Genomic DNA, 26,770 nt, shown 5'->3' with positions numbered 1-26,770 from the left:
GCCTGAGCCGGCGCTGCTTCAGCTGGTTGTGAGGACGAGACGGGCCGGGCCGGGGCCGTAAGCAGTGGCAACGTTCGGGCTCTGTCGGGTCGGATGTCGCCGCTGCCTGAGGTGGGATGAGTAGTCGGGAAAGGTCGGTCAGGGAGACGCGGGTCTCGCACTCGTCGGGGAAGAGCCGGAGGGGGAAGGGGTGGGAGGGCTGACGGAACCCCGAAAAAGAAGCAGGACCACGTCAGCCTCTCCAGGTGGGAGCCGGTCCACCTCGGGCTCAGCGCGGGCTTGCGGGGGATGTTTCGGCCTCAAGCACCGCCACCAGAGGTGGTGTCCGTGGTCCCTTTGGCTGCTTTTTCCTGGGTGGATGGCAGGCGTGAGGAGGGCCCGGGAAGCTCGGACCTTCTGTCCAACTGACAGCGGCCTCTTAAAGGTCCTTTTCTAGGGTTGCTCTTCGAACCGCCGTCTCGGGACAGGTCTACGATCTGGGTTGCAAAACTCCGGCGACCGCTAGATGGCAGAAAGGAGGTGCGGTTTCCTGTGTCTCCTTGTTGCGGTTTGGGTTTTGGCAGCCCAGAGATGGTGACCCTAGGATGCAAAGCATATGTCCCATGGTTGAGGCCTGGATGGGACCCCCTTTGTGATAAGCCATATTTGCGCAACATGCTTACCTGTGGATACATTATGACTGGTTTATTATTATTATTACTTATTCAATCTGTATGGCTGCCCATCTCATCTAAGCGACTCTGGGTGGCTCACAACAGGTAAACACAATCCAATAAAACAAGTTAAAAACCAATACACAAATGTATAAAAACTATCCATAATCAATTTGCTCAATCCATAGTATTTTCTGGGGATGCATGATACACTGAACCATAAGCTATGGTATGGTTAGATAAAATATGTCTGGCTGCTTGGTGTTTCAGTATATCATATGGACCCAGCCACTGAGTGGGGTTTAGGGACTCCAGCATGGAACTGTTTCCCACATTATACAACATCAAACCTGGGTTTGTGAGGGTGCCTCTACCAGCAGTAAAAAGCCAGAGAAAATCCCAGCCCCCTGTCATTGGTGGTTGAGAAGGTGGTTGCGCAGCAGCTTCAGAGGACTCTGGATGAAGCAGATTATTTGGACCTCATTTTTAATTGCATGCTGCCCAGAGTCGCATTTTGTGAAATGGGTGGCTATATAAATATGATGAAATAAATAAATAAATTGTGCCGGAATTTACAGTTTTCAATGTATTGTCTTGTAATGCATGTTTTACTGCCATTTCAAATTAACATTAAATTTGAGCTAGCTGGTGATAGTATTTATTTAAATTAGTAAAGTAGTAAACTTACTTTAAATTAGTGCAAAGTTTTAAATTAAAAAGTTGAACAGCCTCTATATAGATTCAGAAGAAGGGTGTTCTTTGCCTGGATAATAGCTGGCATTAACTGGCTGAGCCCTTGTAGTCAAAGCATATTTTGTAATTCAACCTTGCATACATGTATTCTTACTTGCCTATAAAAGCTTTAAGAGTATTCTGTGTCAAATTTGCATGTAATAAAAGAGGTTTTTTTCTTTAAGATATATTTGCTTATTAGAATATTGTTTTTCCTGTTTTTATGTCACATTGATTTTTTCTTGTTTACACTGAAAATTGTAACATTTGAGAGTACATTTAAAAAAAAAATATACTCATTTATAGGATCTGAATCTTCCAACAAATATGTATTTTTTGGAATTAATAAAATACTACAGATTTCTAAAATTCATAGATAGAACTAAGTGAAAACAGATTTCCTGATTATACTTTGGAATTGATTTTACACTTCCATCAACACCCTTATACTCCAAACAATTTGTTGCAATCAAACAACATAATTGATGTGGTTACTGAATTAATCCATTTGGGGCAGCGGGTTGCGCAATACAAGGATCCATGAATGAACTAAATGGGATGGATTCAAGTAACATCTAAGCCACAAAAATGCTAACCAAGTTGTCATGAAATAATATAAACAGCTCAAAAATCATTTTGGAGTCGGGCAGTGCCAAAAGTGAATCAGATAAATAAATAAATATTTCTAGGGCTTTAACTGACCTATACACATACACGCATACATACATGTGTGCATACATATCAGTCACCTTGTTATCAATGCTCATTCACTCTCTTTGATAGAGATTTATCAAATCTATTCTTTGTAGCAGATATGTAGGTGATTGAATTAATGAAATATGTTCTATAAAAATAATAGATAAACCAGTTCAAATGCATTTTAAGGCTATTATCAAGTGGGATGTTTTAAATCTACTGTTCTTTGTTTTTCTGTTTATTTGTATAACAGGAAACAAGGGAAATTACAGTACAAAAAGAATTTAACCAGCTATGGAACTTGCTCATAGTTTGCTATTAAATGAAGAGGCTTTGGCTCAGATCACTGAAGCAAAGCGACCAGTTTTTATCTTTGAATGGCTACGGTTTCTTGAGAAGGTGCTTGTAGCTGCTAACAAGGTATAGTGGATTTTTTTCAGCCTTTATTTTTGTATCAGTGGCTTTTCTGTAATATAACCAAAGTGACACACCTGAAAATAATTTAAAATTATTGGGCTGTTTTGTTGTTTATGATCCTGATAATGCATATCTACACAGAAACTTTATTGTCTGTGCTGAGATATATGATTACTAGTCTATAACTTCTCCTTTGAAAGAATGCTGTGATTGGTGTGAAACTCTTAATGTAATCCACTAATTCAGGTTTTCAATTTTCTTCTCCTTTTGCTAAACCATTAATTTGCAATGAAAGGCTTGTTAAATCATGAGTTATAATTTCCTTTCTAACTGAATGGCATCAGTGTTTTAAAAAATGCCAAAGGCATTTATGGAAATGGACTTGAGAATGAAACAAGTATTTTTAGTTTTATTTAATGAATCCTCTTGTCTAAACTCATGATCATTAATTTTATGGTCATATTTAGCAGACATAAAAATAAACCTCTAGTGAACATCTGAAATAATTAAATGTTTAGGTATGCCCATACGGAACATGACTAATAAGATTTACATTTGTTTCATTAACAGACAGATGTAAAAGAAAAACAAAAAAAGCTTGTTGAACAGCTAACGGGTCTTATCAGCAGTTCTCCTGGACCACCAACAAGGAAGTTACTTGCTAAAAATCTTGCTGCTCTATACAGTATTGGAGATACTTTTACTGTTTTTCAAACACTTGATAAATGTAATGATATCATCAGGAGTAAAGACGATACTTCTGCCTATTTATCAACCAAACTGTAAGTAAATGTTACCTACTAGGAAAATTCCACAACCTTCAGAATGTGTTAGGGAATATATCCAATGTGTAAAGTCAAGAAGACTCTATTTTATTTGATTGTTTTTTTCTTCTTCAGATAAAATGTATCTACCAACAATTGTTGGTAGATACATTTTATCTGAAGAAAAAAATTGTTTGAAACCATGAGGTCAGAGTTAGGAAACTTTACATCTGTTTCCTTGTTACCTTACTAAACTAATCTGTAAATCTGTAAAATTATTTCAGTCTCCAGATTATACATTTGGATTATATGAATTTGAAGTCTGTGCAATATATGAAGATGTTCATCCTTGCTTGAAAGTATATTGGCTTGATGCTCCCATTTAAAAGACAGATGCCTTTGAGCTGAGTTTGACTCCTGGTGATTAAATAGACATTTTTTTAAAGCAACAGTGAAGAAATGGTTTGCTATCATCTTCTTCCAAGTTGCTTTTTTGATTTCAAAGTTTAGTCTGAAGACTTGGGATTTCCTGTTGGCCTCTCATCCATGGTCTCTCCTTAGGTTCTTCAAGAGGATCTATTACTATAAAATAATTAGAAATTATCTTCATTTTTGTAGTACTGCAGTGGCATGTGTTGGAGCATTTTATGAGAAAATGGGGAGAATGCTGGGCAGCTCTTTTCCTGAAACAGTTAATAATCTCTTAAAATCTTTGAAAAGTGCTGAGGTAAGTAAAAGCGATGTTCACAAAAATATTTGAATTGTTGTACTGTATTCCTTTACTTAATTAAGAGTCTGGGTAACCGTATTAACCTGTTGCACGACAATAAATAATTTTGTAGCACCTAAATAGAAACAAAATTCTTATGTTATAGATTTTTGCGGATTTCAGTAGATTGTAGTTCATGAAAGCTTATGCATAATGAATTTGTCTGATGTTAAGATAACACAAAAATCTTTGTAGTTAACAGGTTATCAGTATTGTAATGAGCTAAAAATTAGAGACAAATTCAATGACGACAAAATGTGGCTTGTAATTAACATAGTACTTACTGCTTGAAATAAATGTTGCATTGAATCTTGGTGCTTTCCTTACACAATTAATGTATTTTCCTGTAAAAATAATTCACACTATTAAAAGGCTACCAACTACAGCTGAGCTGAAACACTGTTTGGCTAGATTCATCCATTATCCTATATTATGGTTTATTGAACTATCTGGTTCACATATAATGCTAAGCCACAAATCACTCTTTTTAAAAAACAGTGTTTGGTTTTATATATTAACACTAAGCTGAAAACAAACTATATTAGTGAAGCCAGTCTTAATTTATGTTGTGTGTAGGTAGATGTACGATTGTCCTATTTCTCATAATAAAGGCGGTTTGAAATTACCCCATGAGTCCCAGTTAGGAGAAACCAGTCACATACTGCCTCCTGGTGGTCAAATAATGTGTAAAACCATAGGAATATCTACTAAAATAATCTCCCCTTTGAAGTGGTGGAGTCATGGAACCTCTAGCGTGAGGGCATGTGTCACAATAACTCTATTTCTCTAGTCTGAGGGCTGAAATAAGGACAATAAATTGTCCATCTCTCTATCTTCCTACAAACCTTTGACAACAAGGGCTGTTAAGCTCATAGAACTAGGTGCCCTGTATAAAGTATAGTGGCCTAAGTGTTCAGCTCACAGTAGGAGGGTTTGAACCATGTAAAAACTAATTCTTTTAATACAACGTACTGTACCAAATAATTTATATTCTAGAACTACAGGGAAAGAGTGGTTCTCATATACATTGGGGAAGTAGTGTTTCCATCAGAACTGAAAACTCGTGAGGTGAATTGGGGTCACCACCTCTATCAATTGTTCCTTATAGTTTCTTAAAAGTTTAATTTTGAAAAGAAGATTTGTAAAATCTGCAGAAGCAGATTATTTTTTAGAATCCTTGGAAATGGTTGAAGGAATGATGATCTTTTTTAATAAGCATGAAATGTGTCAAGTGTTTATAAAATAAAAGATTATAATACAAGTTTCGTAAAGAATTGGCAAGTTGATTTATATGAGTTACATAAATTGTGATTTTGGAATAGAATTCCTCAGCATCATAGTAATTGATATCTTTTTATATAGTGTGATGATCATAATCCATCTCTTCCTCCTAAGCTTCTATTAATCCATCATTTTTTATTTGAAACAGGCCACACTATAACTTAACATGTGATGTGAATCCAGTTGTAGTGTAGAAGATCCCTATTCAGAAATCAGACTAGCTATGCCTTTTTTCAGGATACTCCATTTCATTTTTGCTTTTCATAGCAGATATTTGGCATTCTGTTGACACTGAGCATGCCGCATTCTCATTTTGGGTGGTTTCGGGGTTTTATGTCCTTAATTTTTTTTCCCTTTAAATAATATTTTTCATATTTTTCTACTTAGGCTTTCCCTCTTGTTTCTCTATGCCATATTTTAACAACATAGCCACCATAACTCAGTATCTTAAGTCTGTTTAATATTTAATTTTAATTATGTGCATTATTGTCTAGCCACATTTAATATGGCTATTTCTTAACCTCAAAGCTTTATATAGAGATACAAGAATATTTTTCCATTATAATATATACTGCTTTTAAATAAATAGGATGTTAAAGCATGATTTTGTAAAAATACAAGCTGTTTATGTCTTCTGGCAATTTGCAGTCACAGGGACGGAGTGAAATATTAATGAGTTTACAAAAAGTCTTAAGTGGCCTCGGTGGTGCAGCAGCTTCTTGCCACCGTGATATTTATAAGAATGCCCGGTCTCTCCTGACAGACAGAGCTATGGCTGTACGCTGTGCAGTAGCAAAGGTAAGTTTGTTTAGTTGTCTAAATGATAGAAACATTACTGCATCATTCATAGCATTTTCTAGCTTATCTAGTGTTCTAAGTATGCTTTCTGTGTTGTACAGTTTAGTGTAGATATGGGAACTGCCCCTGAAATCACGCTGCTCTGTTTGTTGCTATAACCACTGTTACAGATTCTTCTGGAAAGATACAGTGTGATATGCTAGTAGCTTAACTGTATCAGTTTCTGAAAGTGTGTAGCTTGCTACAGAGCAATATTTACATTCATGGTCTTATTTCTGATATTTGGTGTTAAACTTGAGATGGAAATCAAATAAATAAATTTTGCAATTCTGAGTGAAGGCAGGATAGCATTCTTCCTGTTGCTGGGGATAAAATGCTTCTAGAGTAACATGTTTTTTTTTTTCCTGTCTTTCTTCAGCATCTGGTTTTTCCCCTTTGGGTTATTGGTGTGGAGCAAAAGCTAATTTTATTTTTTGGCAGATTTTGAAGTTGGAAAGAGTCTGGAGATGGAACCCATACTAAACTAGACTTTAAAACTGAAAGCTATTGGGAAAACATTTATTTTTTATTTTTTTTTAATTTAAAAACTTAAATGCTCTTCCTTTTACCACTTCTAAATCCGATTATAATCTTTGTATATACAGTATATACTGTGGAGTCCCTGGGGTTCTCTGAGCTTGGCTGTTTTCTTGCAAATATTTTGTTACCTGGCTAGGTAACATCTTCAATGCTAGAATGAAGATGCTACCTCATCAGCAATCATCACCCAGACAAGCAGAGATTAACCCCAAGATTATCACCAGACATACAATCAGCAGTAAACAATACCCTAATCAAGGAACTATCAGAAGGAAAAAATAAAACAAAGCAAAACCCACACCCCCACCAACACTGGCAGGGCATGCCACTGTATATAAACAGAGAGCAAACCCCACTCCCTTCTAGCACTGAAGATGTTACCTAGCCGGGTAATGAAATGTTTGCAAGAAAAGAACCAAGCTCAGAGAACCCCAGGGACTCCACAATTCAGTCCTTAGCTACACATATTCTCGTCTACAGTATATACCAGCAATCTTCACAAAGTGAAGACAGATTCCACTTTACCTTTTGCCAGTTATAATTTGTTTTAAAAAGGAAAAAGGATGGCAATGGCTAAATTCCAAGACTGAATGGATAAACATTCTAAAAATATTAACAGTTTTTGGATTTTTTGTTTTGTTTTGTTTTTGGTAGTGTCTACTAGAACTTCAAAATGAAGCTGTGTTTATGTGGACAGCAGAATTAGAAAATGTAGCAACTCTTTGTTTTAAGGCTCTGGAAAATTCAAATTATGGTGTACGAGTTGCAGTATCCAAACTTTTGGGGACAGTTATGGCTACAGCACTGATACCAAAGCAAGCAGCAGGTACTAACCATTGAATTATTCATATCATTATTTTGTTGTTCAGCAGTAGACACATGGATAAGCTGAATATGTATACTATTGTATAATGTGTAAACAATGATAAAAATATATATACTTTCACAATTTTTAGTTTTTTGATGATTTTGTATTAATTTCATGGCTGTAAAGACATTGGTACCTTTAACATGACATAGTACTTTCCAACATTTCAGTTATAATTATAGCAAGAACTGATTGAAAATATTCTGTTGAGTAAAACGTTCTGTTTATTTGTTTAAGTGATGCGCCAGAATGTAAAAAAAGCTACATTGGAAGAGGTTTTAGAACTCATGGCCACTGGTTTTCTGCGAGGAGGATCTGGATTCTTAAAAAGTGGTGGAGAGATGTTAAAAGTAGGAGGATCTGTTAATCGAGAAGTGCGAGTCGGGGTTACTCAGGTATGTTTATTTTAAAATGCTTTAAAGTAGTTTTGCAGCAACCAGAGAAAGGAAAGAAAAGCCTCTTTCACAGAGTTGTCGAAATTAACAACTTGTGATGTTAATGTGTATTAATTAGCATATAATGATTGTTTTTTATTATTTTTCAATGTTATTCTTACAGTTCCAGCTAAATAAATATATAATGAGACTCAGAGAAGGGTGCAGATATGCCCAGTGGGCATTTGGATGTTTCTTGAAAAAGCAAGTGATATGATAAGCTTCTTTTGAAACATGGAGCCTTTTCAGTAGCAATAAGACGTGGCAGTGAATATCATTATTTACTTATTTGTTTACGCTAAAGAACAAAATCCTACATGGAATGCTGGAGGTGTAGGCAAGAATGACCTCATCCTTCAGGTCCTAGCTATAATATGGTATGCAACTGAGTAGGTTAAACTATGTAAGTAAGTGGAGGTGTTTGTTGAGCTTCTAAAAGAAAGGCTTTCGCTCAGAGTTCTTGACAATCCTGTTCAAGAAACTTGTAGCACCATTTGGGTCTTCTAACGACTTTGAGGCCATATACTATGAAATTATTATATAATATCATAGTATCAATATCATTATTATGATATTAAAGAGCTCCATCTGAAACTATGGTGAGTTCTCAACATAGATGAGGTGATATTGATCTTGATAAGCCTACGTCATTGTAATATTAGAGGGCCTGATTTGGTATTTTCACTTCAGAAACAAAAAATTACATAATTGTAAGGGGTAGGATAGGGAATATTGGAGAACTGAAGGGAAAAAGTGTAAGTAGGCTTTTAAATTCAGAGTAAAAATCCCATGAACCTCAAGTAACTTAATAATTTTAAATTTTCAGGCCTATGTTGTCTTTGTCACAACCCTAGGAGGTCAGTGGCTGGAACGAAATTTTGCAACCTTCTTGTCACACGTACTGGATTTGGTTTCTCATCCTCGTGCAACTCAAACTCACGTAGAAGCTGTCTACTCTCGAAGATGTGTCTCATTTATCCTCAGAGCAACAGTAGGAAGTTTATTGGGAGAGAAGGCACAGATTGCTGCTGCTAAAGATATTTGTCAAGCTATTGATAAACAGATGAAGGCAGTAGGTAAGAGAAAACAACTTCAGTGTACAGGTAGTCTTCAACTTACGAACATTTGTTCAGCGATTGTTCAAAGTTACGACAGTGCTGGAAAAAAATGGCTTACAACAGTCCATGAAGTTATGGCCATTGCAGCACCCCCACGGTCATGTGATTGCGATCTAGGCCCTTGGCAACCCATTCACACTTATGATTGGTTGCCAAGCTCCCCATGATCATGCAATCGCCATTTGTAATCTTCCCTGTCAGCTTCCCATAAGCAAAGTCAATGGGGAAACCAGCAGGGGAGGTTGCAAATTGCTCAGGTAAGTCTCCCCCACCCACCCCAGCCTTTCTTTGCTTGCTCACATGCACAGCGCCCTCCTTCCCCCTTCACTCGCTCACACGCACCAGTGTTCTCCTTCCCCCTTTACTCGCTCACACACACTGCACCCTCTTCACTTGCACATGCTTGCATACAGCAGCACGCTCCTTTCCCTTCGCTTGCTTGCATGCACCAGTGCCTTCCTTCCCCTTTTGCTCACTCGTGCACACCAATACCCTCCTTCCCCCTTCCTGCTCAGAGTTTGTTTCATGAGCTATTGGGTAAAGCTTCTCTTCTCTTCATTTGTTCATCCAGCTGTCTTCCCTCCCAGTTCCCTGCACTGACCTTTTGTCTTTTGCGCCCAGCCACTGCGGCTGAAACACAAGTGCCTCGCTGCCTTTGCTGTCTCCTTTTCAGACTCACAGCCATCGTGCTACCCTGGATGCTCCAGCTTCCTACTTGTGGCTCCCTGAGTCAAACCCTGGTGCTTTCCCTTTGGGCGAAACTGCTTCTTGCCTTCCCTATTGGCTAGCATTCTTATTTGTGCCAGACTGCCAGGCTGGGCTGGGGGGCTTTGGCCTTTTTTTTTTCCCAGTGCAAAGCAAAAGCCAAGCCCAGCTCCACCCAGGAATGTGGCACAAAGGGGCATTTCGGCGTGCTGTGTTCCAGGCACTTTTAGCAAAGGGGCTTTTTGGCATGCCATGGCTCTGGGGCTGCTTTTGGCATTTTTTTTTTTTTTTACAGCCAAAGCCCAGCCCAGTCTGGTCCAGCAGCCAGGCTGGGCACGCCTCAGCAGCGGGAGCAAGAAGATGGCAAAGATCAGCTGGGATGGAGTAATGCAGGACAACAGGGGTCTTGGAGTGCAGGGTGGCAAGGGCAACTGCAGCTGGGAGTGGGCTGGGGTGGCTGTGGCTTTCCAGGGTGTGGCAAGCAGCCCTAGAGCTGTGCAGTTCTGGGGCTGCTTGCTGCCCTGCGAAGGTGCAGGGCAGCCAGAAGGGCAGAGTTGAGGGGGAGATAGGTGGGTGGGAGGAGTTAGAGGCAGTCCCTTACTTTACTGAGGCTTGGGGCTGGGAGGGGCCAAGCCCAGAATGGCTTGGATTGGGGTGGGTACTCGCTTAACGACCTGTGATTCTTGGTTAACAACGGCAACCAGGACTGCTGGGATTGTGTTCACTAAGTGATGTGGTCATGTGATGTCACTTTATGACTGCATGGCTTAGCGATGGAAATTCTGGTCCCAACTGTGGTCTTAAATCAAGGACTACCTGTATGTTTGTATTGTTTTTATTATTACTGTCCTGTTTTTTAATAGTGGGATAAGGAGGTGCTAGTTTTCAAATATATTGAGCTACGTCTGTATGCCACTGGTTTATGTGGTCATGATATAAATGAGATCTTTGCAATAATTGTGTGCCTAAAGAATAGAGACAGTGTGTAAATGTAATACTTGATTGCATTTTGCCTACCAAATGGACCTGAGATGATTACTGAGTTGCAAAATAAAACCTCTAAACAGCCACATTTCCTATCAGAGTGCTATCTTGTAAAGATATAATAGTGCCACGGGCATAAAGAAATGAGCCTTATTTTCATTAATGTTTGGACTGGAAGAATAAAGGGAATTGACAGGTTTTGGAAGGATTTTACTAGCATTTTTGCTTCAGATAGGTCCTTGGATCTAAAGCTATTGTGTCCATCCTTTTGATATATACTATTTTCAAATAGAATGCATAATATGTACAATTAAAGATGAGAGAAGTTGTCCAAGTCTCCCTTTTGCTACAGCCCATTGTATACCTTCAAAATCCCTCCTGGAAACTTGAGGAACCATCTAGAACAGATTTTTGAGGGTGTGCAAGAAATTGAGAGTGAAGGAAAGAACCCTGCAGTTCTATTGTATAAATTGGCTGTTTCTTGTGTGATGTTGAACTCCACCAAAGACTGGAATTATTTTCTGTAAAAATTATTTTCTGGTTAGGTATAGGTAATTAGTATAGTTGTTTAGTGATGTTATATAGTAATAATGTTTGCAGCTTTTTTTCTATGACATTTTGATTCTACGTGGTAAAGTGTTAAGGAATAAGAATGATTCTTCGGTTTGTGAAACTTTAGTTTTTGGTGTATTTTTTTAAAATATAAAATAGCTTTCCATAGTTAAAAAAAAACCAAGAATGACATATTTCTAAGTACACTCTTGCAGTTTAGACATTTGCCATGAAACACTGTGTTTTAATATTTACTGCTAACAGCATATATTAATGTATAAAAAACTGTACTTTCCAGCCTTTTCCTTTAGGCAGGCCATTACATTGTTTTCAAAAGCTTTTCAAGACATCTGGGTAAGCCAGAGATAGTACCTGTGGGCAGCAGTGCACATACGACCCCTCCCACATGGCTAGTAACGGACTCCAATATTCAATAAAAATTAATATAAATTACATTATTTTTAATATGGTCAAAATCTTGTGAGATCATTAAGTCTTGTAAGAATTTGGTGATCCTGAAGTCTTGTGGCATTCTGAACAAGAACAGTAAAATTTCACAAGATTTCAGGTGATGCTATGATTAGAATCTTTTCCTGGCTGATCTCCCATTCAGGGATTCTTAAACTAAATAATCAACTGAAAGATGGGGATGCCCTCAGCTGTGACCACCAGAGTTACTGAAGGGAAATGCCAATTGGTAGGCCTCTATCTTGGTCTCTCTTTTCAGCAATATGGTCCAGTTGCCTATGCCTGGTGAATTACATGCTCACTTCTTGTATTATAAATTATTGGATTGGCTGGACCATGAGAAACTCCTAGCCAGTGATCAAGCAACATCAATCATTTAGGGAGGACAGATCTATAGTAGATCAATGTGCCATCTTATAATTTTTAATAAAGAAATATACACCTGGACAATATTACCCTTAAAATTTGCCTTCATTGACTTAAAACTGCCCTTCAGTTGTATTTCAAGGGCGGACTCTATTGATTGGCAGCTACTGTTCCTAATTAGGTCAATTAAAATCCAAGTTAGATGTGATAGAGCTGATAGAGCTGGCCACCTTCCTGTGGACATTTTAATCCATTGAGAAACAAAACAAGATTGTATTGTAGTTCTTCTGTTGTTTAACATCTATGTAAATTCAATGATAGCTGCCTTAACCAAAAAGGGAATTCCATTCTCCTAAACTTTGTGACAAGCATTTGGTGGTACTGCTATATACTGATGATACAGCAATTATTTTGCTTACCGAGGTGGGCCTCAGGAGAAAATCTGCAGGCCCTAGCAGAATTCTGTAAGGAGAAATGGCTTACAGTCAATCACTCTAAGACCAAAATTATGTTTTTCTCAGGAAGACCTTCGTTGCTACAACTATAAATAGCTTTTGTTCCATATCAGTTGCATAAATTCCAGCTTTTAAATAACTTCATGTAATTTTTCAAGTTTCTGGAGCTTGGTGGGAACAAATTAGAGCCATTTCTGCCAAAGCTAACAATAACACCAAGGTGATCCTGCTTTTTGTTTTTGTTTTTGTTTTTTTTTCATTCTAAAGGGGACAGTGGCATACTTGCCACCATCAAGCTTATTAAAGCTAAAACTATATCCCCAATACTGTATGGTGCACAGGTATGTGTCTACAATGATTCAAAACTCTTAGACATTGTTCACTTTAGGTTTTTGCTGCATTTCAAATGCTTTAATCCACATGGAAACACGTGTGATTCCACTGGAGACAAGAGCCCTTGTTTGCCAACTCTCTTAGTGGCTTAAATTCCTGTTTTCCACTGGCCCTGTCAATTCTCCTTGATGGCTTTTCATCAAAGTGAAAAGTAAAAATCTCAGGTGGCCTTTGTTATTACAGCCTTTCTATCTACTCTCTGTTGCCCCTAGGTTTAGAGAGAACTAAAGCCAAAATCCATCAAGAAGTTTTTTACACAACCAACTTTCAGTGGTGGGTTCCAATTTGGAAACTTTTTGTACATGCAAACTACTTATTCTATTTTCCAGTTCATTTCAATGCCTTACCCTCAATATTACTAGATGGGAGGTCTAGTAATTCATTGGCAGATGCTGTGGTTCTGGTCAGAATGAACCAGAGACCCTGTTGCATGCATTTTTCTGCTGCACTTTTTATACCAAATTGCAGACATAACCTCTACCTCCTGAAAAACTCAGACCTTTTGTGAGGGAGAGGATGTTCATTTCCTACTTGCCACTCAGAATCCTGCCATCACCAATAGAGTTGCTAAGTTTTTATCTGCAACGATTTCCATAAGAAAGCATAAGATAATCTTATCTTGGAATGATGACATCATGACATCATTTTTTCTTTTATTGCATTTTTATTTCATTCTATTTATGTTTTATATTGTTTTATTCTATCTTACTTTTTTCCCCCCATTTTTCCATTTTTAAGTCTTAACTTTTTAGGCTTTATATGACTGTTACGCTGTTTTTGTTGTATTGGTTGTTGATTCTGTGTTTTTTACCTTGCTGATTATTGACCATAATTAAATATATCTGATTTGTTTCAAGTGAGAATGTCTTGTGAACTTTGGCAAGCTTACTAGTGCCCTCTGCAGTACTCTTGCAGCCTACTAGTGACTCCTGAACCACAGATTGGCAACTATTGTACTGAACCAATCTCAGTTCCATGATAGTAGTTTGATACAGCAAACACGATCATTTTGTAAAGATAAAGATTTTAAATTTAGTTTCTTAGTCACAGTGTAGCTCGTTAGAAATAATGCAGAAAAGTGGTTTCAGAGTGTTCAGAAGTGAAATTAAACATCTATCTGCAACTCTTTAAAGCAATATAATCTCTGCAGCTGCCAGGGGATCCTGGGAAAAGATGTGGTTTCTTTAAAGAGTTACTGACTGGTCCTATGTCTGCTTCCCTGTGCACTCTAAAATACCTTTTTGGAACCTAATCCAAAGCAGTATGTTTTAAGTGTAGCAGAATGCTGGATTATTCACTGTTTTCCAATTTACTTTGACAGAAACAGTTGTGAATGATGCTAATGTTGAAAACAAATCAGGAGCAGCAGAAGTTGCAGCAAGTCAACATGTAATGGTTTGTGCTCTTCAAGAGCTTGGAAGTTTAGTTCAAAGCCTGAATGCCACTGCATCACCACTTATACAGGAGCCTTCTATAGGTAAGTCATTAAGGTTGCCATGCTGTACACACTAAGAATGCATCTCAGTGATTTCTGCCATATAATTATGTATGCAGTGCAATTCTGATGTGAAATATAAACTTAAGTGCCAGGGAATATAAGTCATTTTTGTCTTCTCTAGTTTGCATCCCAGTGATTGGAAGTTTAGTTGATTAAATGGACAGAATAGGTAATTGCCAATTTACTTTTGTTTGTTTTGTTTACTTAAAGTTCAGTTTCCCACCTTTCTAAAGCATCAGGGCAGTTAATAATGTGAAAGTGATATAATAGATACAGATTTAAGAATGTAATGCAATGCAATCAAAACAATAGAATACTAAAATATCAGTTGTTCGGAGATGAAACATCAGCATAATCAAAAAGATGAAGCGTAAACAATAAAGTCTAACAATAAAAATATAAAGCATAGTGAAGCCCTGGTAATTTGGTGTGATTTTGTGGTTTTTACCGTCAGCCATTGCATGTTTTAATTTTTTTTTAATATTATATTTTCTATTTTCAGCTTTGTTCAATGTCCAGAGTTGCTGTAGTGAGAGGGGCGGACATAGAAATCTGAATAATACATAATAGATACATTAATTAGAAATCTGCATGGTTTGTTAAAATTGTGTCCAACCAAAGGCCTACATAAAAAGAAAAATATTCACATGCTAACGGACCATTAAGGCAGACAAAGCCTATTTTCCAGATTAGACTATAGACATTGAATCTGAATTTGGCATTTAAAGAGTGCCGTTGAATGCTTCTTGGTGTCTTTATTAAGGTTTTTTAAAAATTAAAACACTGAAAATAGATAGCCTTGCATCTTTTGCTACTGAGTAAAATTTACTTCTTTCTTTGACAAAATCTACTACAAATAAGAAATACTTTGGCAGTTTCCTCAAAATATTCTCTTATTTGGTTTGTTTTCAGGATTGCTTGAGACTGTTACTTCAGTTCTTCTCCATCCAAGTATGGCTGCCCGACTTGCTGCTGCATGGTGTTTGCGCTGTGTGGCTGTAGCTCTGCCTTTCCAATTAACTCCTTTATTGGACCGGTGTGCAGAAAGGCTTAACAACCTGAAGACCTCCCCAGAAGCTGTTAGTGGGTACAGTTTTGCAATGGCTGCTTTGTTAGGTGGAGTTCATCAATGTTCTCTAGGTATCCCTCATGCCAAAGGAAAGGTGAGATTATTAATAGTTGCATTGTTTTGTTTATGCTGGTGTGGAGAAGGAAGGCTGTCATAAAATAATGTTAGCTGTTTAAAGGTACTTTCCAAAGAAGCTGCATTTAAAGATTTGCATTACTGGATGTTAGTTTCCCAATTATATTCAAGGTTTAAAGTCTGAAAAGCACAAGCTGTAGCTACCAAGGAACACATACCTTGCTGTGAACCTGAGATACGTTCACTGTGTCAAAAGGGAAATGCCCTTTTATAAACACTGTTATGTCTTCTGCTAGGCATGCAGAAAACAGCTTTATCCTATGCTGCTCCAAAACTAGGAAGCATCCATTTTGAAATTATAATTGCTCCTTCCTAGTTGTAAGATATTAAGATGCTTCTTTTTAATTGGGCCTCTTAAATTGCTCTATGCGTTTCATACTTTCATATGCTCATTTTCTACTACATAGTAGTGCTTATTCCTGGGTAAAAGTGTTTAGCATCACAGCAATAGAAGCAAATTCCATTTTATGTTGGTGAATTCCTCCTTTTTGCTCTTTTTTCAGGGTGTTTCTCTTATTGTCACTTTCCACATCTTGGTTTGTTTTCTTTATTCATCTTTTTGTTTTTTTGCCCTGAGTCTCAGCCATACCCTGCTGAATATTACAGTTCCTTCTTTTGCTTGACTTTTTCATTTCACTGTTTAAAGGAAAAATAATTTGAATAATAATGACCTTAATATCAAATAAAGCTTTTATTTTGTATCCTTTGTTAAGTTATGAATTTTATTAAGATGCTTTTTAATTCACTTCTAAGTTAATTTTCCCTTTGTTTTCAGATGGTTGTTAGCATTGCTGAGGATCTCTTACGGACTGCTGCACAAAATAGCAGACTGTCCTTACAGCGAACCCAGGCTGGGTGGCTTTTGCTGGGTGCACTAATGACATTAGGTCTGTATGTCAACATTCCTTTTATTTTAACAAGACTGCCTGACTTGCATTTAGCAGCAACATTTCTTAATGTGGCCAAACCTTGAAGAAATGCTTAGTTAACATTTTGTTTCATGGTTTTCTTTGCTTTAAATTGTAAATATTAGGTTGGAAATTGTGCTTTAAATCTAATCTGTTCTATTTATAGGACTTTCAGAGAGATTGTATGAATAGAGAATTAAACACCTTTCAGTGGCCTTCAACAATTAAACATCTTCAACGGTGAAAATAGTTGATATCTCTGTGATGCTAGACCTTATGAGTTTCTGTTCTTGCTACCAAAATCCAGATTATTTTGAAAGTGGAATTGCTTTGCTATATTACTCTGCTACAGCTTTTGTTATGAACTAAAAGCCTGGGTAGAAATATATTCTTGTCAGTAGTTAGGAAGTATTAAATTGTAATTAGCATCTTGAATGGTAACAGAATATTAAAGTTAGTTTTAATTGATTTCAAGCTATTAATACTATTAATATATAAGTACATTTATAAAGGTACAAATATTTCTATAACCTTAAAATCAATTATTGGAGTAAGATAAATCATTTTCCTAACATTAGACTGCAAGCTATTTATTTTAATGGATGTCTTTTTTTAATTAAAATTTGTCAAAGTGGCATATAAAATATAAAGGCAGTTTTTGAAAATGTTATGTACAAATGGCATTGAAGCCTGTATAGAATTCTTTGGCTTTATCTTTCACAGAGATTTATTAAACTCCAGTATAATTTCTCTCTCTGGTAGGTCCTTCAGTTGTCCGCTACCATCTTCCTAAAATGTTATTACTATGGCGAAATGTGTTTCCGCGTTCTCTAAAGGAATTAGAAGCTGAAAAAGCTCGTGGAGATTCCTTTACATGGCAAGTAACACTGGAAGGACGTGCAGGAGCTCTCTGCGGTAAGAATCTCAAAGCTATAGTAGACTCGTCCAGTACTATTTCAGTCGGCCTTACCCCCATACTTATGATTAAAGTAATGAGCTAGAATCAAAGAGACTGAGAACTCTATTCTGAGTAATCTTTAGATTTTGATTGCTTATGACAAAGTGGAGGAAAAACTGGTCCGTCGTCTGTGTGCACTGAAATGAAAAATATGAAGAATGTATTTGGAGAACATGCAGCCGGATCATATTCACTCATATGCATATTTGGAATTGGCAAATATATAAACGTGGATAGGAATAGGATAGGATGTTTTTATTTTTTTTAACAGGTTAGAAATATAATTGCACACAATATTGGATAGAACACTGTATTATGTGTGTGTGTTTGTGTGTGGCCAGTTTAGCTCTTTCTCTTTTTGTGGGAAGCTATAGTTTGAGTAAAGAGCCCTGTTTCTGAGAGACAGGTAGAATGAGAGAGAGACTGATGTATGTCCTTTCTTTCCTTCAGTACTTTTAATTTGAAATAAAATGTAGCAATTAATTCACTGAACTGTGAATTGTAACATATATTTGATAGAGAAATTATTTAAATTACACTGATCTTTTAAAGCTGGCATTTCTAATATTTTTTGTTGTTGCTAGCTATGAGGAGTTTTGTTGCCCACTGTCCTGAGCTTCTAACAGAAGATGTTATTCGAAAACTGATGACACCTATAGAATGTGCTATGACAATGATGTCTCAGTAAGTATGATTTCCTAGGAGCTGAAACTGGTTTTCTTTTAAAATCATAGTTTGCCAGTCTAATCATTCATAGAAAAAATAGGTTCTCATTTCTAAGCTTCATTCAAATATCAAAATTAACATGTTGATATTTCATCACTTTGTAATTTAATTTTTGCACCCTCTCTTTATTGCTTTTTGAACTTTGTTTATGTTTCTTGTTCATATTCTAGCAGATACTACAGAAGCGGGCAGTCTGTGATCTGTGTTCTTATTGCATTTGCTAATCAACATCTCTCCTCCTTTGTTATATTTTTATATTTTCCCTCCCCAGATGGATGTGTCTGTGTGTGTACTGTGGTGGATGGTAAATTGTAGTAAATTTATGTAAAAGAGAGTTCAGATATGTATGGGTGACGAATTTAGGCTACGTTCATTAACGCCCTGCATTCTGTCTCAATACCTTGCTAATCTCACCAATTCTCCCTCCCTTTGAAATTTTAAAGAGCAAAATAGTGTGGGTTTGCTTTTTCCCTGCCCGGTTGGCATGCATCTTCCAAAATTCACAGGGGAAAAGGTGATTTTATTCACAATACTCTGTGTCTACAGTATAAATTAAATAGCTTTTTAAATTAATAGTAACCTTCATGTTTTCTTTTAACATGATAGCATTCCTTCTGTAATTAAAGCCCATGGAGCACATCTGAAGGCAAGTGCAGCAATGGTTCGATTAAGGCTTTATGACATTTTGGCTTTGTTACCACCAAAAACATATGAAGGTAAAATGCACTATTTTTTTCACTATTCCTTCTATTCTTAAAAATACTACTTTAATATAAGGTAGAAGTTTTGTAAGCATTTTATTGCTCTATTTTTAAAACAACAGAAAGTTCAGCAGAACTCTGTGCTCCCATATACTCACTTTCATACATGGCAGCATTATCATCAACAACATTTCCTGTAAATATTTAGGAGTTAATTTCAAATAATGGTCTTCATCATCATACAGATATTATGGGGGATTGCTCATGATAGGAAGCTGCAGAAGTTTCTGTAAGCTTGAAGATTGTCTGTCCAATTTGCAAAGAGATATTTTGCCATGGGATTTGGCACTCCTGGAATAATATTAGTTCTGGCTTTCCTGTTTTAAAATTAGGATGGATCATGTGATGCTTGTTGTTTAATGCACTGTGTAAAAACTGTATTTTGTTATTTTTCTCTAGGATCTTTTAATCCACTTCTTCGGGAGCTGGTGGCAGAATTTACTCTGACAGACAACTCTGCTAATACAACTACATCCCTGCTTAGATCACTTTGCCATTATGATGACAGTGTTCTTCTTGGCTCTTGGCTGCAGGAAACAGACCATAAATCAATTGAAGATCAGGTATCCAATCTTCTTTTCAAATCCTTCCCAAACCTCAACTGTTTTTATTACACACTTGTTACATCTGTAACAAACAAATTATATGGTTGCTGTTTTTTTAATATTGGCATATTCATTAGGGAAACTGTCATATTTTGTGTGTGTGTGTGTATAAATAAATAAAAGCAGTAAACTATTAGTTTGAAATTGAAATGGAGCCTCCCAAAAATAAAATAATGGGTTCTGCATTCAGTCCTCCCAGAGTTGCCCCATCACAGTATAGTTAAGAACATGAAAGAAATGAAAACTTTTGAGCGTCCTGATGCTACTGAACACAGTTCTCTGCAGCTCCAGCTAATATGGGAATATGTAGTGAAGTAATATTTGGAGAGCTATAGTCCCCCATGTTTGACATACGGTATTTTAACTCAATTAATGTAATTAATTATTTCATAGCAGATATACACATCTTCCCTCCAATTCTGAGCTTCCCTAAATTTTGGGTTTCACCATTTATTTCATCATGCAGCTCTCACTTCTGATTTAGGGAATAATGACCAGCATAATAGAGGATGTCTTGGAAAAGATTATGTTGCAGTTATATTTTCTTTTACTTTAGTGTTTGATAAAGTCCATGTTTTTGAAGCAGTGGCAGCTTTTCCTCCTCTTCTTTAATGCTTCCTGTAAAAGTATCTCTTACAGAGTGTAGAAACTGCCACTGCAGAGGCAATCCCACATCTGAGTCCTCAGGAGGCAGAAATCAAACATGATGTATATAATCCCCAATTAGCACTAAAGGCTCCTGCTCCAGGTTCTTACAACAGTACTCTTAGCAGGAGCTGAAATACATCGCAAAACTTGGTTTGTAATCTGTTAAAGCCACCTGGATGTATAAGAAATTGGAAATTATTTCTAGCAAGCTGTCTTTCAATATACAGGAATGTTTGTCTGACCCTTATTATTGGGATAGTGAACTAAGATATGATAAATAAATACTGATAAATGAGAAATATTGCTTATTTTTCTTATATAGGGCTACCATATCTGGGCTGCAGAACCACTAAATAGATGCAGAAATCTAGTGCTCATTCAGACTTTTGCAGCCCAGGTGTGTTAGCCATACTCTTACTTCTGAAGTAACTCTTTCAATAAAATACTGCCTAACAGAATGTTTATATCCTTCCTTTCTGTTAACCCTCAGAGGAGTTTGATAACAAGAAAATAGATCCACACGATGCATATTGTATATTGGACAGAGGGTGGGAAAGGTTCTAGTAAGGATATAAAGTTGGACCTTCTACAGTTATTAGATGCTGTGCTTCTCTAGTTTTTACATACTCTATTGTGGTGTGTGATTCCTCCTCATATTCCAGATAGAAACTCTGGATGAAAATGTATGTTGTGTAGTTATCCATCCAGGAATTTCATGCAATCCTGGTAATTAAACAATTGAATCCATTTTACTGAGTGATGCAGGTTACTTCCCTGATGGGAAGCTCTTTGCTTTGATTGAGCTGGAAAGCCTGTGGATAACATAGAGCTTTCTCTATTACATGGAAGGAAAAAGGAGATGCAGAGGTGCAAGATACGTGGCACCTGACTTAGCAATAGTACTTGCAAGAAAGATCTGGGATTCTGTCAGGTCACAGATTAAGGATGAGCCAGCAATGTGCTGCAGCTGCCAAAAAAGCCAATACAGTTTTTGGCTGCATCAATAGAGGAATAGTGTCAAGATCATGGGAAATGATAGTACTGCTCTATGCTGCTCTGGTCAGACCGCACTTGGAATACTGTGTCCAGTTGTGGTCTCAACAATAAAGAGTATAGAGAAGAGCAACAAAGATGGTAAGGGACTTGGAAGCTAAATCCTATGAAGAATGGTTAAAGGACCTTGGTAAGTGAGCTTAAAGACAAGAAGACTAAGAGGAGACATGATAGTAGTCTTCTGATATGTGAAGGGATGTCAACAAAAAAGAGGGAATAGCTTTAGTATTCTCCCTAGCACCTGAGGGTAAGAAAAGAACCAGTGGGTGGAAGCTTTATAGTGAGAGATCCAAACTTGAACTAATGAGGAATTTCCTAACTGTAAGAGCTATTAAGTGGTGGAACAGCCTGCCTACTGAAGTTGTGGGTGCTCCATCACTGGAGGTTTTCAAGAAAAGATTGGACAACCATTTGTCCAGAATGGTGTGAGGATTCCTGCACTGGGCAGGGGGTTGAACTAGAAGACCTCCAAGGTCCCTACCAACTCTGTGATTCTCTGATAAGGAAAATATTTGCATGAATAGCAGAGGTAGTTATTTTGGGATGTAATTGCACTGTGCAATCTGAAGATACATTGTACAGACCCCATTCTACAGGAATAATTTTGAAATACTCTTTTAGCTAAGACAGCATTTCTTTAGCAGGTATGAAATGTTAAGGTGTAAAAGATATATTTTTCTGCTATTTCAAATATGCTGATGCTTTATAGCTCCAGCCCAACAGTGCCTCAGGAAGTGGTGCACTAGAACATGATCCCTCCTCCATTTACTTGCGCATCCCAGCTGGAGAAGCAGTGCCAGGTCCTCTTCCGTTGGGAGTATCAGTCATTGATGCCTCGGTGGCTCTCTTTGGAGTTGTTTTCCCTCATGTGTCCTACAAACACAGGTTTGTTATTATAAAAGCTAACACTTATATACCTCATTAAGGTGTTTCATTCAGCAATATCAAAATGAGAATCTTATATAAAGATGTTATCCTTTTTTTCATTTTTGTAATTTTTCAAATGTTATAAGTTATCCTTTGGAAAAAGCTTATGAAGTACCTTGTACATTCTTGAAGATAAACATACTGTCTGATTAGCATACTAATCAATTATCTAAATGTGATGAAAACTGTTATAATTAGCAGGAGTTACATCATATTTGAAGATCAAAGGTAATTTTTATTTGGAAGTTTTCTGATGTTGCATTTACTTCTAATGCAACAATTGGCTTCTCCGTTTTATCAGTGTGCATATTTTCTCAAAAGGAGCAGTCCTTCCCAACCTGATGCCCTCCAGATATATTAGGATTGTAATACCCAGAAATGCTAGCCAGTATAACTTAAAGACTATATTGATGAAGTTAAAGAGTTATATAGATATTTCTTAATAAGGAAGGCAACTAGAAATCTAAGAGAACTTGGAGAGCTGTTGGTGGGGGAGGAGATTGGAGGTTAGTGAGGAGAGAGGCAGCTAAAGTTGGATAGAAGAAAAAGAAAGAAAAGAGATAACTAGTATAGTTAAAAGACAAGAGAAACACTGGTATCCTTTGTGAAGATGATTGTCTAATGAAGCACTCAGGAGACATTTTGCTAATAAAACTTTAAGGAGAAATAACTTTTATCCTACCCTGGTTATGCAATGGATAGGCTTTTAGTGATTCATAATGGTCCTCTAAATAAATGAAAGACAAAATATTCCCAGCACCACCCACACACTTAAGATATCACACCACTGGGACAAGACTTAATTAAGATAGGTGATAATTTCAGTGCAAGAACTCAAATTTTAAGTTTGCCAGCAAGAATTTAAAATATATTCATTTATCTCCAACAAACATAAAAGCAATTATGTAATTCTTGACCAAATAAACCAAGTTTCATTAAAGGCCCAGTGCATCTGGACAGCACAAGACTGGATTTTTAAAGTTAGGCAAAATAAACTTCAGAGATAATTCTAATTACGTTAATTCATACCTGACAAAAGCTACTTTATGCTGTCGAGGTATCTAGCAGTCATTACTACTGAAATGCGAGTTTTTGCTATTTGAATGCTATTTTCCTCATGATATTTATATTTTCAGGCTACAAATGTTGGATCATTTTGCAGAATGCATCAAACAGGCAAAAGGTGTTCGTCAACAAGCGGTACAGCTTAATATTTTTACTGCTGTTCTCAGTGCACTAAAGGTAAATCTGCTTCAAAAGGTGAAGCTGTAGTGTTGCTCTCAAGCTATAGAATGCGCTCTTAGGAGTTTTGCCTGCACTTTTTCTGTTTTTAGTAAGACAATCAAGACCTATTGCTTCAGCCAGGCCTTTTCAGTTTGACTTAGTAAACAATTATTTTAATAGTTTTTATTAGGTTTAAAAGATGGTCTTATTTTTATTGTTAGTGCCTTGAGTGTCCTATGGGCAGTAAGGTGGATTGTAAAGTGAACACATAACAATAATTTTGTAATTAAAATGTAATGATTTGTAAGATGCTAAAAAGTATGTAAGAACACATTCATTTAGGTATTTTCTTAAGTAATCTATGGCTGCTTTAAAAATGTGGTTCTAGATAATGTTTCAAAATATTATCTTTTGTAAAAGGGCTTAGCTGAGAACAAAAGTACCTTAGGACCAGAAGAAGTCCGCAAGTCTGCTTTGACTCTTGTAATGGGAGCACTTGACAATCCTAATCCCATTTTGAGGTGTGCTGCAGGAGAAGCTCTGGGCAGAATGGCACAGGTGGTTGGAGAAGCAACTTTCATTGCCAGGATGGCTCAGTACAGCTTTGATAAGTATGTTTTGATTTTACTTTAAGCAAAACAAGAACTGTGCTAAATACTACTTCTGTTTGGGCTTGTTTGTTTTATTTTTTAAAATTGTTTTCTTCTATAAAATGTGAATAATATATACATTATACAGGTGGCCCTTGTTATTTGTAGTGGTTCTGTTCCAACATAAAACCATGGATAATGAAACCATGAATGATGAAACATTGAGCCTATGGAAATTGAGTGATTAGATTCTGGAGCCTGTGTTCATCCTCTTCATCCAAGACAGGTTGTCCTCTTCCTGCTTGCAGGAGCAGTACCAGCCCCTATCATCAGTACTTTGTTCTAAGGCTTCAAAGGAAAGAGGACTACCTCAGCCCAACCTCACTGGAGTGAGCCATGGGCATTCTCCACCAGCAGTAGCTACTGCAGCACAATGAAGAGGCTCATCTACCTTGACTGTGAAAGAGACACATAAAGTAAAGAAGCTAGAATGAGACATTTTACATGAAGCAGATAACACCCTTCATCACCAGCCAACGAAGTTGCTCCAGAGAAGAAAGCAGCCAGCTACCACAAGATAGCCACTTGGAGCCTTGCAGTCAAGCTGATCCAGCAAGATCTGCTATGACCAAGTGAGAACAAGGAGCAAATGCACTGTGCAGACAATCTAACCTACCTCTGGGGGAAAACAAACAAACATGCTTTACAGATATGTAAAAGCACACCTGCCATTTTGTACAAGCAGAAAGAAACAAAACCAAAGCCAAAATGTAGATATGTGAAAATCTTTATCTGTATACCAAAGTCTGGTCTGCACTTAACAGCCATGAATATTCAAAACTGCAAATAAGTGAACTGTGTGTAACAAGGGCCACCTGCATATCATAATAATTCTGGCTTAATAAACTATGACTGAAGGAAGTTGGCTGTAAGGATGTACATAAATGAAGCTGATCAGTTTTACTTAGTTTTGTTGATTTGAAAGATGTATGGCCTTTGTGCCCATGGAAGCTTGCTATGATGCTACAGAGCTTTTGTATCCCTTCCCTCAACCTCTACTACCATTTAAGGATAGGAAGAATTTGGGAGGTTGAGTGGCATGCAGCAGATGGCGGTGGTTCTGGCTCCTGAGATAGTAGAGGCCACAAGCAATGAAGTGGCTGCTCAGAAGTGGATTAAGAAAGAACAGTGGATGAGATCCCTCCCTCCTCCCACTACAACTCCTACCTAAGTGCTTGGCTAGAAGAACTTGTTGCTTCAATCGTGTCTTCAGATGCTTTGTGAGGTGTCATGTGATGGTGCAGGGTTGAAAGCAGATATGGTTCAATGAAGTGTCTTAATTGTAAGCTGCCCAGAGTCACCCTCTGGGGGAGATGGGCGGCATATTAAATATGTAAGTAAGTAAGTAAGTAACTAAGTGTCTGATGAGCTGGTTACAGCCTCTCTGGTGCTAGGCAGGTCAAGAGACATGTTAGCACACCTTGAGCAGTTTAGGAAAAAAGATTCTGTCCTAAACTCTGCTGCTACTCTCTTCCAAGATTATCTCTACATAATCCAAAACAATTTCAGAAGGCATAAATTCTATTGAATTCAGTGGATCTCACTTCAAAAAAGAATACAAAAATGCAAGTTTATTGCATTTGTTTCCTGCCTGAAAGGGAGCATATGCAAACACAGAACTAGTTTTGATGTCAAGATAACTTGATTAGCCTTGGATTCTAAGTAAAGTTTGGAATAGTATGGAATCAAAGGAAGAAAATCAATTTGTTTTAAAGGAGTTTGAGGTTTAGGAGTTATAATTCTTTGAGCTGCAGTATTTATTTTACATCAGTTCATGGTTGTAGAAGAATGAGGGATTCATATAATACAAATCATTAAAAAGATTACTGTATAACATACTGTAGGTGTAATACTACAGTATGAATATTTCCCCTATATGTGAAAAAAATTGAGGGGAGAAGTGAGAGCAAGAAGGGAGGGAAAAATTGAGAAAATTTTTCAGATTCAGTTTTTCTCCCAGGCTCATTTACTCAGTGAATTGTTCATAAATGCTTAATGTTATAAATATCATGAAGATAACTCTGTCTCTTAAAGACAAAGGCTAAGACTTAGACCCAACTACTTCTACCCTACATTAATATTCTATGATTGTTGGAATTGAAAATTATGTTTTTTAATGGGGAAATTGAGTTATTTTGAAAGTATAGACATGTTTTAACAATTTAATTATACAACCTTATTTAAAATAAAACTGTAATCATATTTATGTAACTTTGTTCATTTTGTGAATATCCACAATGATGCTTTGGGGAATTCCAAAAATGTCCATGAGCTTATGGGGTTGCCTAGTGCTGCTTTTTGTCATTTCATAAAATAGTTTTATGCTAGAGTTTTGCCATCTTGATTATGCATTTAATTATTTTTTTTAAAAAAACTGCAGGCTGAAATCTGCTAGGGATGTTGTATCAAGAACTGGCCATTCTTTGGCTCTTGGCTGTCTGCATCGTTATGTTGGTGGAATAGGTTCTGGGCAGCATTTGAAAACCAGTGTTAGCATTCTGTTAGCACTGGCACAAGATGGAACCTCTCCTGAAGTTCAGGTAAAATTAATATACAATAGAGCTATTCATACTTTG

At 37.0% G+C, this 26,770-nt stretch overlaps 1 protein-coding gene across 4 annotated transcripts in view; it reads left to right on the top strand.

Annotated features, from left to right (window-relative positions):
* The first annotated feature begins 2 nt into the window (after positions 1-2).
* The window catches only part of HEATR5B (HEAT repeat containing 5B), a 58,041-nt gene continuing 31,273 nt past the window's right edge, over positions 3-26,770 (top strand). For 3 of the 4 annotated variants that reach the window (XM_088144645.1, XM_088144635.1, XM_088144654.1), the window contains exons 1-19: positions 3-111; positions 2,335-2,501; positions 3,069-3,280; positions 3,881-3,989; positions 5,961-6,110; positions 7,344-7,515; positions 7,795-7,952; positions 8,818-9,067; positions 14,354-14,509; positions 15,443-15,693; positions 16,510-16,621; positions 17,405-17,557; positions 18,185-18,284; positions 18,933-19,042; positions 19,487-19,650; positions 22,103-22,278; positions 23,457-23,562; positions 23,965-24,155; positions 26,575-26,734. In XM_088144645.1, coding sequence (XP_088000771.1) covers positions 2,376-2,501; positions 3,069-3,280; positions 3,881-3,989; positions 5,961-6,110; positions 7,344-7,515; positions 7,795-7,952; positions 8,818-9,067; positions 14,354-14,509; positions 15,443-15,693; positions 16,510-16,621; positions 17,405-17,557; positions 18,185-18,284; positions 18,933-19,042; positions 19,487-19,650; positions 22,103-22,278; positions 23,457-23,562; positions 23,965-24,155; positions 26,575-26,734 — 2,856 coding nt within the window. In that variant the 5' untranslated portion in view covers positions 3-111; positions 2,335-2,375. Of the gene's footprint in view, positions 134-2,334; positions 2,502-3,068; positions 3,281-3,880; positions 3,990-5,960; positions 6,111-7,343; positions 7,516-7,794; positions 7,953-8,817; positions 9,068-14,353; positions 14,510-15,442; positions 15,694-16,509; positions 16,622-17,404; positions 17,558-18,184; positions 18,285-18,932; positions 19,043-19,486; positions 19,651-22,102; positions 22,279-23,456; positions 23,563-23,964; positions 24,156-26,574; positions 26,735-26,770 lie in introns of all 4 variants that reach the window. The other variant, XM_088144638.1, reaches the window with a different exon arrangement.

The sequence above is a fragment of the Python bivittatus genome, unplaced genomic scaffold (assembly GCF_059951505.1).
Source record: "Python bivittatus isolate LINGU-HERP-01145 unplaced genomic scaffold, Pbiv_v1 ctg000020_np1212, whole genome shotgun sequence".
Lineage (NCBI taxonomy): Eukaryota > Metazoa > Chordata > Lepidosauria > Squamata > Pythonidae > Python > Python bivittatus.
The sequence above is the reverse complement of the archived record's forward strand: the minus strand, read 5'-3'. Positions and strand labels throughout refer to the sequence as shown.